This window comes from Ictalurus punctatus, chromosome 19, assembly GCF_001660625.3.
Source record: "Ictalurus punctatus breed USDA103 chromosome 19, Coco_2.0, whole genome shotgun sequence".
Classification (NCBI taxonomy): Eukaryota; Metazoa; Chordata; class Actinopteri; order Siluriformes; family Ictaluridae; genus Ictalurus; species Ictalurus punctatus.
In genome coordinates this window covers 14,598,468-14,611,437 of record NC_030434.2, presented here as the reverse complement: position 1 = coordinate 14,611,437, position 12,970 = coordinate 14,598,468, and the positions used below count along the sequence as shown (strand labels likewise).

General features: G+C 37.7%; 1 protein-coding gene across 2 annotated transcripts in view; it reads left to right on the top strand.

Moving 5' to 3' along the window:
* The window catches only part of large1 (LARGE xylosyl- and glucuronyltransferase 1), an 83,651-nt gene that overhangs the window by 29,752 nt on the left and 40,929 nt on the right, over positions 1-12,970 (top strand). For both annotated transcript variants that reach the window (XM_017494741.3, XM_017494742.3), the window contains exons 4-6: positions 2,886-2,968; positions 7,278-7,401; positions 7,580-7,751. In XM_017494741.3, the coding sequence (XP_017350230.1) occupies positions 2,886-2,968; positions 7,278-7,401; positions 7,580-7,751 (379 nt within the window). The remainder of the gene's footprint in view (positions 1-2,885; positions 2,969-7,277; positions 7,402-7,579; positions 7,752-12,970) is intronic.

The following is a 12,970-nucleotide window of genomic DNA, read 5'->3' as shown; positions in this document are numbered from 1 at the left end:
GTTAGGGCATAAGAAATGGCACCCTATAATAGGAGAAAGAGTTAGTGTGTCACTCTGGTTACAATAAGAAATGGTACTTAGCAAAATGTTTAGTCTGCTGTGTAATTCGTAAGGGATAGAACACGACAGGTTGTGCTGTTCTAGAAAAATAATCAACAATGGGGTGGTGCGATGTAGCCCAAAAACGCAGCTTGACATGTAGCACAGAAACCGCAATGCGCAAACTCCTCTGTCCTGAAGACTTTCACATGGCAGAAAACTTACTGACCATTACAAACCGCTGTCACTGGAGACATCTTCCATAACTGTTAATAAACGTCTGCTTACAGAAAGCTCTATGGTTGGCGACACGCTGCAGTGGCTGAGCTGCATTACTGGAGGATTTACTACAACCTGCTATTAGCAGACGGTTTGTCGTTCAGCACTCTGTGGTTTGCCTTTTAATGGAGTTTTGTGGTTGTCACTTAATGTAAATCAGCTGTGCCGTGAATGTGCTTGGTAACTTATGGGTGATTGGCATTTATCAACATAAGCACGTGAGTTTGAAGAAAATCGGAGTTACCAAAACATTTGTTAAGCTGGCGGGAATATTGAGTTCGGTTTTGTGAAGCCCAATGATTGTACCATATGTCTTGACAGTACATTGCAAGATTAAAAGAACAAAATGGCAGCCCCAGAAAATAGCGCACTGTAGATTGAATAGGGTTTAGTCTTGGACACAGTAACAGACATTTGTAAAGAGTCTCATTAGAGTCTTTGCGCTTCTCTTCCTTGCCTTAGTAATCAAAGCAGTCAAGTGTCAGCAGTTGATGATTGTGTTGACAAGTTTCTTTTGACCTTTTGTTTGACACCACAGTTAACGGCATGTTAACAATTAATGGCACTGCCTGGCTATTAAATTGATATAAGCTGCGTCTCCAAGGCTATTGCTATTCTTGGGTGTCACCCACAGGATTGAATCTCTGGAGGCTGCTCATGTGCCAAAGCTGAGCCAGTCATTGTCCAAATATTGAACAGCTAAGTAATTTGTTGTAAGTTGGCGGTTTTAAATTATTGCTTGAGTGCAGTTTCTTGAGGCAGGAGACATAACGAGGATATGGGTTCAGACAAAGTCATGACGTGGCTGATGGATGCAACAGAGGAAAATTAACCCAAAGAGAATACAGAAGTGATAAGTGACTCCCTGGGTGTTGGTAGAACCTTTTATCACTAGCAAAAACATGGAGAGAGAGAAAACACAGCTAAGATACACAAAGTGAGAGCAGATAGAGGAAACACACACACACACACACACACATACACACAGAGAAGAGGCATAATGACATTAAACTAATATCCCATATATACATTAGACCATTTAAACATAAATGTATAGAAAAAATGTCTCACACAATCTCCAAGTATAATCATAAGGCAAACTGTACAGATGAATAGAAAAATATATATTTTTTTTTAAACAATAGATATCACAGTTATTCCTTGCTGGTTTATTGCTAATTTTCTTACATTTTATATATATATATATATATATATATATATATATATATATATATATATATATATATATATATATATATATATATTTGTCTTGGATCTTTCTCAAAATTTGAAATGTTGTCTAAGTAATACATTTGCATACTTAATAAAACTAAAAATCTAGTTAGTGGAATTTTGAAGGTTTACAAAAGAAATTTGACATGTATTTCATTATGACGTATAATATGTATTAAGACAATTATGACATGTATAAGTGGCATACTTCACAACAGGTAACAAGCTTTTCAGATATGATTGTGCCAAGTGGGTGGAGCTTAAAGCCTTAACCAATATTGTTAAATTTCAGATAATGTGAATGGAGGGGGACAGTGAAATAAACATTGCTCTTTTGAGTTTGTATATTTTTATTACTTCACTAATTCTTCAGTAAGAGAAGACGTATTGTGGATGGAATTGATTCAAAAACCTGAAAACAATATTGATGTAATCAGAATGGTCATTTCTACATGTAGTGTGTGGTCTTAATATTGTTATTCTATTCTAAGTCCAGGAAAGGATAGTGATAAAACTTTGTGAAGCTGCTATTTCCCGATGTTTTAGGCAAATTATAGAGAATTAATTATACAGCAGTGAAAGATTTTTATCAGTAGATCTTAAGCTTATTTTTTTTTGTGCAAAATTTCTGATTACATAATTTTTTATCAGCGTAATTGCTTGGCTTGTAATATTCCTTCAGGCCAGTTTCAAACTAAAAGCAGGTATTAACCTCTTGAAAGGGGCTGAAATCAGAGATATTACTTGCCTAGGGAGAATATGTTCTGTGCAATTTTGAAGATGCTCTTTGTCTGTGCTCCTCATTTCCTCCTCCCTGGAGCTTGTGGACGAGCTGATTGGATAAGCTTGGCTGCATTGACCCACTGGCAAAAAAACTCTATGAGACAGAAAGGAAGGCCAGATAGCCTTTACCTGTCAGTCAGGATCAATTCCAGCACTCTGTGTACATGGGGGGAGAGTGTAATCCTTCCCTATGCACATCTCTGCTTTGGAATGGCCGGGGTTAGGGTTGTGGGTGGGGAGGGGTTTTTGGGCAGATTGGGGGAGATTTCCAAATGGACCTACATACAGTTTTCATGCTGATATCTGATGCTGCACCTGTGGCTCTAGGGCTAACGCCATAAACCTTCACAATGTGAAGCACAAGCAAATATCTGGCACCCTGGAAAAGTGCAATAAACCACTAATGATCCAAGTGCCAAGCTCCAAATGGCAAGCTCTAAATGTCAAGCTCCAATTATAGCAGGTTTTGCTGCAATATCCTCATCAGCGTCACCATTCATTAAGATTTTGGGCTCTGCTTGACCTCATTAGCGATTTCTCTCATTCCCCAGACCATTCATGTTGCCATCGTGTGCGCGGGGTACAACGCAAGCCGAGATGTGGTGACGCTGGTCAAGTCTGTGCTCTTTCACCGGTAAGTGAATCATCCATCATGCACTGACAACACAAATGTATAAATGAGTATAAAATCATTAAAGATCAACAGGTCACGGTACAGGCTGTGATATTTGCTCTATTTCTTCTCTTACAGATACAGTGTTCACATGAATAGTCATTTTGGTTGCCACATATTGCATTATAACTATTTACACAGTATACATTTGATACGATGAAATGAAGAATCATTTGTGTGGAAAGAATCCCTTAATGAGTTTGTCTGCAATTTACAGCTATTACTCTCACAGCAATTAAACAATTATGAACTGAAGCAGCGAAAATGTTAATGGTGTCTCTGAAGCATCTGCAATATTTAGATAATTTTGTGAAGTGCACATTTTTTATTGCTTCCTTGTTCTTGTGAGGTGATTTGCTGATTTCACAGGTCACACGTATCTTATATGCACATTTTAAAGCCATTTTCTGCCATTGGGAATTTACTTATCAGGCAGAAATTAAGTGCATATGCACATTTTATATATGGCATGTGGATAAACTGTTTAAAATGTTGACTTGTAGGTCAATAAATGTATGAGTTTGAACTCTTGTGTTACAGCAGCAGTATGGTGAGGCTATGTGATTTATGATGTATAGCAAGTATTGTTCACTTTATTTGAGCAACTGAATTCTTCAGGGCGAGAGGCTTTATTCTTCAGAATACAGAATCTAAAGATTGCTTGAATACTTGAATCTGAGGGTGAAGATGTGAAATAGGCAGTGCTTGAAAGTGTTTCAGCGAATACTGCCTAGTAACACTGAAACTCTGCCAACATTGACTTTGGCAGCACCATAGATGTCTGTAAATTTGGATAGTACTGTATCATTCAGTGTACCTCACATGCGCATCAAGCAATGAACTGAAAAAGCTGAGGAAATGTTGGAAAATGCTTCCTTAGAAGACAAGGATGCTAGGTTTTAAACCTTGGTTTGAAACAAAATAGAATGGATGGCTAGAGCAGTCATCTCCATTTTCATGCCCACCTAAATCCAGCCTCTTCTTCATGTACAATGCCACCATCAGTATCTGTTTAGTGCTCCAAATATACATATCTGTCGTCAGATTTAAATCCCAAATGGATTTAATACGAGCCCCATCACTATGCCCTTGCAAACCATAGAAAACACTGAAAAAGAAAACCCAGAGGTGGAAATGACAGCGTTGTGTCAGCTTGGTGTGTGAATTCTGGCTCTGAAAGTTCCTCAATCTCAGCTACTGTACATCACTCAAGTTCCAGATCAGTCTCACCTAGAGATGTGCATGTGATTGTTTTTTTTAAATGAAGAATTTAGTTGGTTGTATTTCCCAAAATATAAACAACCTAGTAGCTTAATTTAAACCAGCGTGACCCTGACCAGGCAACTACTAAGGATGAATGAATGAACACTGTCTATCCAGGTTCATGAATGTGATCTTTCTTTGGCCCCCTGAGCTTCATATGTGCCTGCTGGCTTGTGCCCATGTAAAAGTAAACACCTCTTGCTTGTGTGATGGTTTTTTGTTGTTTTTTTTACGTCTCCCACTCCCAATCCCAGTCCTGTTTCACACTCTAATCCCAACCAGAGGCCCTGCAAACCTTCCTGGCAAGCTTTCTGGAAATAAAAGAAAAAGAAACAGTGCATCTATATGTATTTGTATCTGTTTAAGTTCTTTTAATTCTTCTACATCTCAGACTTTACATATAGTGCTTTTTCTAGTCTAGCTAGCTAATGTTAGAGAATATGCCTCAAAGTTAGATATCCAAGAAGTTAACATTGTGTTATTAAACTAGTTCATTATCTAAGCCAAGAGAAGATGGATGCCATCAGTTACCTAGTTAGTAGACAATATAGTATTCAATAATTCTCTCATTATATTGTAGCAGGGCGCAGAAACCCCATATACACATGATGGATTCTTTCTGTTTCCTTGCTTATTGCTCTAGAGGAAACTCGGTGTTTGTGACCAAGCTTAGTGGCCCTAGTCTGTGCCCACCTGTGTCCAGGATCGGCCTGATTTTGTCAGATCCCGGTCCTAAAAAAATGTCCGTTCCTGCCTGATCTGCCAGATTCAATTGAAACTAAATAATGGGCTGATTATCGTCATTAGTGCGACATCTGAACAGTGTAAAGCTTCATGCCAAGTTTCAGAAAATTCTTGGTTAATCGCTGTGGCAGTAGCAGTGTGAGTCTGTATGTATTTTCCCAGCCAGAATCTGGCCTGTACTGTGAAGTGAATGAATAATTTCCTTTTCTGTGTGAAAAAAATGGAACAAACCAGTGTTAAAGCTACCTTCCTAATATGCTGGGAATTTGCAGGGAAATTTGCTTGCTCTAGCCTTTGTGTCACATTGTGCCTGCCACACAAAAAAACAACATGGATGCAAACTAAGTTTTCAAAAGGACAAGCCATTGTAATAAATGACACATTATGGCATGTTGACACTAGCTCAAGAGAACTGCTGCATCTGTTTGTTGACCTGACAGCTGCCACCAAGCCTAGTTTATTCTGTCCAGGACTCTTACTCATAGTGACAGTTGAGGGCCACTGGAACATCACACTGAGTAAAATAACAAACATATGGAAGTACGTACAAATGGGACTTCTAATAAAGTGTGTTTTTTATAGATCACATGCTAGTTAGGCTTAATTTGTGCATTGCTTTTAGAGGCACAAAAGCAATCAAAGCTGCTGTTCAAAACATCTGCCTAATGGGAGTAACCCCAGAGTGTCAGGGCCACAGGTCAAACCAGGACACCTTTTCAGGCGAGGAGAGTAAACGGAAGCCCCTATATGGAGAATAAAAGTTGTGTCCTTGGTAGAGATGTACCGATGTATCCGCTGATAATCGGTACCGGCCGATAAAGGCAATTTTTCACGCTATGGGCCATCAGCTGATAGTTTAAAATCATCTGATGATCAGGGCCGATAATATCCTGTCAGTCAAAAGAGGGTGGGAAAACACATCGATTTTGTGCTGTGTGTAAAGATGATGTCTCTTGTGTTAAATGACGACAAAACTACAGTTTGTGAGCTCTGTAATCTCTGCACTGATCAAATTTTACACCGGACGCTGCAGCAGTGAAGCGGGAGTTTCGGCGTTGAGTCTAATTTTTTTTTTTTGTTGCCCTGCTTGCACTGAATTAAAGCGCCAGTACACCGTTTAAAGATTTAAATGAAGATGAGTTTATATAAGTATATATTGCACAGAAAAATATATTTGTAGAGTAGTATATTTCATATCCAGTTAATGTTAATATATAAAAACTTTATATTATATGTTACCAGTTTGAAGTCAATGATGAAGTAGAAATGCTTGTGTTTGTGGTGAGTGAATGTGAGACTAACATGAGGTTTTTTAGAATTCAGTCAATGTTAATATGAATTAATAACATTCAGTAAGTTAAGAAATCTTACTTTAATCTTCAGAATTTAGTGAATGTGTTAATTAGAGTAATGTGTTTTCGGTTTATGAGACCAGTTACTGTGAAACAACTTGTTGAAATGGAGAAAATAAAGTTTTTATTTGCATTTCCTTCAGAATTGTGGAATTAATTATTATTAATTTAAAAGAAGGCATAAAAGGCAGAACTATCGGTATCGGCCGATATCACTCTGAATAATCGGCCGATATCACTCTGAATAATCGGTCGATATCACTCTGAATAATCGGTCGATATCACTCTGAATAATCGGCCGATATCACTCTGAATAATCAGTTATCGGTATTGGCTGAGAAATTTGGTATCGGTACATCTCTAGTCCTTAGCATGCTAAAGATGTATCCTCTTTTTATGTACAATACCAAGATATTTCACTTTTTTACTTTGAAAACGTTGCTTTATGTTAAGGTTAATAATATCATAAAGATATTTTTAGGTTGACCTTTAATTGTAAAATGTCATGACATTAAAACATATAACTCATGGTTCTGTGCGACCACACAAGCAAGTCTGTTAGCAGTCCTAGAAAGCTGAACCTTGAAAGTTTATTGAGCGCATTGCAAAGTAGCTAGCTCATGCTAGCTATGTCAGTAATATTTACCACTAATGTTGTTTGATATTAACCACAATATTAGCTTTCTGCTGCGATTAAGACCTTTTGGTGTGCCAGAATGTGTGTATCTTTATAAACCAGTGAGTACAGTAGACCTGTAGCCATTTTATACACTTTATTACACTAAACACTTTGCAAAATTAAAGAAATAAAACTATATACATCCCCTAGTAAGTAAGTATCTCCCAGTGATGAAGTTTGTGGTTAACTCAGTTGTGGTTGAAAGCAGTAATGGTGTTTGTATGTGTGGCAGACGAAATCCTCTTCACTTCCACTTCATCACAGACTCCATCGCCAAGCAGATCCTAGCCTCCCTCTTCCACACTTGGATGGTGCCAGCTGTGCGAGTTGACTTTTATGATGCAGACGAATTGAAGGTGAGTCTGTCCTTTGATAATAAGACTTTTAAAGTGTATCTTTCATGAATCATCTTCACAGGTATGAATTTGATAAAAAAAAAAAATTTTAATTTGGTTTTTTTGTACCAGACTCTGCATTGAATAAATATCATCTTGTGTGTGTGTGTGTGTGTGTGTGTGTGTGTGTGTGTGTTAGTCTGAGGTGTCATGGATCCCCAACAAGCATTACTCAGGGATCTACGGCCTGATGAAGCTGGTTCTGACTAAGACGCTGCCATCAGACCTGCAGAAAGTCATCGTTCTAGATACCGACATCACCTTCGCCACAGACATCGCTGAGCTGTGGGCTGTCTTTCACAAATTCAAAGGTATTCAGCGCAATTATCACAGTTTCCACCATTGTAGCACTGGCTGTTAAAATTAAACTGCGTTTTCCAAATCACTGCTTGAGTTCAAGATAAATTACATTGACCTTGTCAACTAAAGGTTATATGGATAACCTGTATGGCGTTCAGTTTAGCCCTTCCTTCTACTGTTATATTATTGTTTTTTTTTTCATTTTATCCAGCTTACATACTATAGCTTTCCATTAGTATTTGGACAGTGACAATTTTGGACACCACCACAATAGATTTGAAATGAAGCAATCCATATGTGATTGAAGTGTAGACTTTCAGCTTTAATTCAAGGGGTTTCAATTTTGCATTAACCGTACAGGGAATTACAGCCATTTTCTTTTACATAGTCCCTCCATTTTCACAGGTTCAGAAGTAATTGGACAATTCACTAATAATTAGTTTCATGGCCAGGTGTAGCCTGTTTCCTTGTAATTTCATGACAAATTAAGGAGAAGGAGGTCTGGAGTTGATTCCAAGTGTTGAATTTGCATTTGGTAGCTGTTAATGGAAACTCTCAATAAGTGCTGCAAAGAGGTGTCCGTGCAAAACAAAACAGACCTATCAGAGAGACAACAGAAACTTTAGGAGTTGCCAAATCAACAATTAGGTACATTCTTAAAAAGAAGGAATGCACTGGCAAGCTCAGTAACACCAAAAGGCCTGGAAGACCATGGAAGACCTCTAAAGTGGATGGATGCATAATTTGTTCTTTGTTGAAGAAAAACCCCTTCGTAACATCTAGCCAAGTCAAGAACACTCTGAAGGAGGTAGGCATATCATTGTCAAAGTGTACAGTTAAAAGACACCTTTATGAATGTAAATACAGAAGGTTTTACCTCAAGATGCAAACCAATGGAACTGGGCCGCTGGTGATTATTGATGATGTGACTGCTGATAGAAGTAGCAGGAAGAATTCTGAAGTGTATAGAGCTATACGTTCTGCTCAGATTCAGTGAAATGGTGCAGAACTGATAGGATGGCACTCCACAGTACAGATGTATAATGACCCAGAACATACTATGAAAGCAACCCAGGAGCTTCTTAAGGCAAATGGAATGTTCTTAAATGGCAGAGCCAGTCACCTGACCTCAACCCAATTACACATGCTTTCCACTTACTGAAGGCAAATCTGAAGGAAGAAAGACCCACAAACAAGCAGCAACTGAAGGTCCATGGGTCCAAGGCCTCATGCAGTCATTGACTGCAAAAGACTTGCATCCAAATATTAAAAATCATCCTTATATTTATCATTGTTTGCTTGTCCAGTTATTACTACTACTTTTTTTGCCTAGTCTATTATATTTCCATGCAGTCAAAACATGGGACTGGGCAGTACATTGGAGTTTCCATGTACCCCGTGGGCTCTGTAACAAATGTACCATTTGTCCACCGTGATAATTCATAGTAACAGAAACAATAAATGTATTCTTGGGTACAGCTGTTTCTGGTAATCCTTGTGTTAAAAAATTCAATTTATTCATTAATGCATAAACACCTGCAGCATTATAATCAAATAAATCTAGTTATACAGGTGTACTTAAAAGCACTATCAAGGGGATCTTCTGATATCTTTGACAAAAGTAATAGCACACCCTCAGGTAAGAAAAATATAGTATGATGTGTTGCTTTCAAACACATTTTGTTTTTTAAAATTTGTTGAAATGAAATTTCCATGTCCTAATGGATTTCATATGATAATCGTTATTATAAGCCCCTTACTTTTCAGAAAAGTCTTTCCTGAGTACAAGAAATGCCTCTAAAATTCCTCTGTGTGTTGAGAAAGAATCAATATATACACTACTTTGTAGCGTAATGTTTAAAAATTTTACATTTTGTTTGTACCAAGTTTAAAAAAAAAAAAAAAAAAAAAAGCAGAAGTCCCTATTAATAGTGTAGTTGAATATTTGCCCCTTTAGTATTGCATGTTTTTGAGCTGAAGTCTTTCCTACAGTCCTTATTGTAATTATCATCAGGTTTGTAATGTACAGTATGCCGTATGTTTCAGTACACCGTGTTTAAATGCTGAAACTTTAAATTAATTTTATAGGTAAATTCTGTTTAACTGTGCACTTCCACTACAATAATGTCCAACAATGTCCATCTACAGTAGCAATTGTACAAATATAATAATGTCCACTTCAAGGTTCAACCAAGTTAATGGAGAACCTTAGGACCGAGGCATTTCCTGCTGACATTCCTTTGAAGCCTTCATCATTGTGTGTTTGTTTTTTTTGTTTTTTGTTTTGTTTTTTTATTTAACTTGAGTGATTGTTCAAAGCCTACATATCTCCAATTTGGTGATATTTTATCAATGTCCTCTAGAGCTATTTCAGTGAATTACAATTTTTTGGGTCTGTAAAATGCAATTTGGTGAAGAAACTCTTAACGTACAGTGCGTTGCATAAGTATTCAAATACATTTTTATGCCATGAATATATGCAAAATAGCCAATAATACTGAAGTGGGAGAAAAAATATATATAATTTTCAAAATTCTTTACAAATACTAAATTTAGAATTGTAATTTCATAAGTATTTGTAAGTATTCCCCTGCCTGAATTAGTTCTGGTGCAACCAGTTGGCATCAAGTCACATACAGTAATTAGTTAAATTTCAACAACTGCACAATCCTGTAGTTTCATTCTGTACAACATCAAGAAAATCAGACCCTATCTCACCAAACAGGCTACACAGCTACTAGTCCAAGCTCTTGTTACCTCAAAACTGGACTACTTCAATGCACTACTCTTGGGTCTCCCAGTCAGCTCCATCAAACCCCTTCAGATGATTCAGAATGTAGCAACCCTCCTCGTCTTCAAGCAGCCCAAAAGAACCCATGTCACACCCTTCTTCATCACCCTCCACTGGCATCCTGTAGCTGCCCGTATCAAATTCAAGGCCTTGATGCTCACGTACAAGACCTTGTCTGGAACAGCACTCGCCTATCTCAACTCTCTCCTTGAGGTTTACGTTCCCTCACGCAATCTACGATCGGTTAACGACCGATGCCTGGTAGTGACTACTCAGTGAGGCAAGAGGTCCCTTTCCAGAACCTTCAAATTGACTGTCCCTTAGTGGTGGAAAATCCAGACAGCAGAACCTGTCACTATCTTCAAAAAACAGCTAAAGACCCACCTCTTCCAAGAACAATTAACTAACCTCTAACTCTAATTGAGTCCACCTATGTGCCATTAAAGTATCATGTGACCTCAGTATAAATACACCTGTTCCTGGAAGGCCCGGGGCCTTTGACATAGATTGACAGAGAACGCACCTAAGCATCATGTAGACCAAGGAGCTATTAAAACAATTCTGGAACAAAGTTCTGAAAAAGTATCAGAACTTTGAGAAGAGTTTGTTTAAAAAAAAAAAAAAGAAACCTGAACTTTGAACATCCTGTGAGGCATCATTACATCCATTATTTAAAAAAAAAAATGTATATTTTTTAAAGAATATACCACAACCACGGCTATACCTAGAGAAGGCTGTCCGCCAAATCTCAGTGACTGGGGTAGGGCATTAGTCAGAGAAACAACCAAAATGACAAGGTTAACTCTCTACATGACACTACCACCACCATTCTTCACTGTAGGGATGATGATCATCTCAGGATGATGAGCAGTGTTGGATTTCCTCCTAAAGTAGCACTTTACATGTTTGTCTCATCATACCAGGGAACCTTTTTGATTTTTTGAGCCTTTTGATTTTCTCTCTCACTACTTTTCCATAAAGCCAAGCTTTGTGGAGTGACTGGGTTATGTTTATACCCTGAGGAAAAACTGGCCTCAGATTACTGTGATGGGGAGGAAATTCATGCACATTTTTCTGCATAGTAGGCTACATGTTGCCATAATAGATGGTAGAATGAAAAGATTCTTCTTTATGGTACCCATCCATTCCTGTCCATGATCAGGATATTCCTTATCCTGATACTCACCTTCCCAGTACACTACACTACACTACATACATTATTATAACAAGCAGGAGTGCATTCACACCCTCATTTTCACTAGAATTAAATCTTCTTTTTAATCATTTGATGGGCCATTAGAAATAATTGGCACATGTATTTACAAACCCATGGCACAAAATACAGAAATGAAGATTCATGATCAGGAAATGAATGGTGGTTGTGGGAAATGCATTGTGAATTCCAAATCTTGTAGTAAAGAATAAATAAATATTACGGTCACTTTTCTGGAAGGATTTACACATTATTTTTTGGAACTGACCTTGAGTGGATGCAGAATATTATATTATAAGTTTTTCTCACTAGTGTCCGTAGACGAGCACAGAGATGTGACGGAATGTGAATCAGATAAGTCACACCACCATACATGACATTTTAGGGAATAATGGATAAATTCTTGTGTTTAACCTGAGACATGATAAGAATAAGAGAATACCGTTTAATGCAATGGCAAACCCATGCTGTTTAGATGGATGATAATGTTGCATAATGCTGCTACAGGTTGCTACAGAGGAAGGTTTCCATTCTGAGTAATCAACTGGGGAATCAGGATCTTTCTGTGCTGCACATCGTGAACTTGTATGAGTCAGTGGCAATACTGAGCTGCCTTTAGAATGTGCGCACACAGTGCTAGAACATCTTGGCTTAGATTGTGTTCTTCTGATAAACTGATGTGGTCCCTATAGCAAATAGTGATGGAACAGTATGAAATAGTCTTGTGTGAAAGTTGTGGAGCATGTTTTATGGATTTACAGTACACCACAGAATGCGGGGCATGCTGGGATAAATATGAGGGGGTAAGCCCTCCTTCTCTTTCAAGAAAAATAATAAATACCATAAACATAGTCTCTAAATGGATTGAAACAGCAGCATCATCAGTAAAAAAAAAAAAACAAAACAAAAAAAAAAATTTGTATGAAGTCGAGCATGGGACTGATTTCATTCTAGCCCAGACTGTAGAGTCACGCAGCTTAGATTTAGGATCCATTTGGGCTAATTGATTTAAGCCTATTTCACGGTCACACCCATAACAGTGATTAAGAAGATGCGCTGAAATACACTAGCACGTGTAATAAATACGAACGAGGTGGATTACTTTCTCGATAATTAATTTTTTTCAATTGATTTTCAAAATCCATTTAGATAAGATATTAATAACTAGACTAAACATCCACCTTTCATTCAAAGTACACAGAAGGACAAGTGACAGAAACACAAGT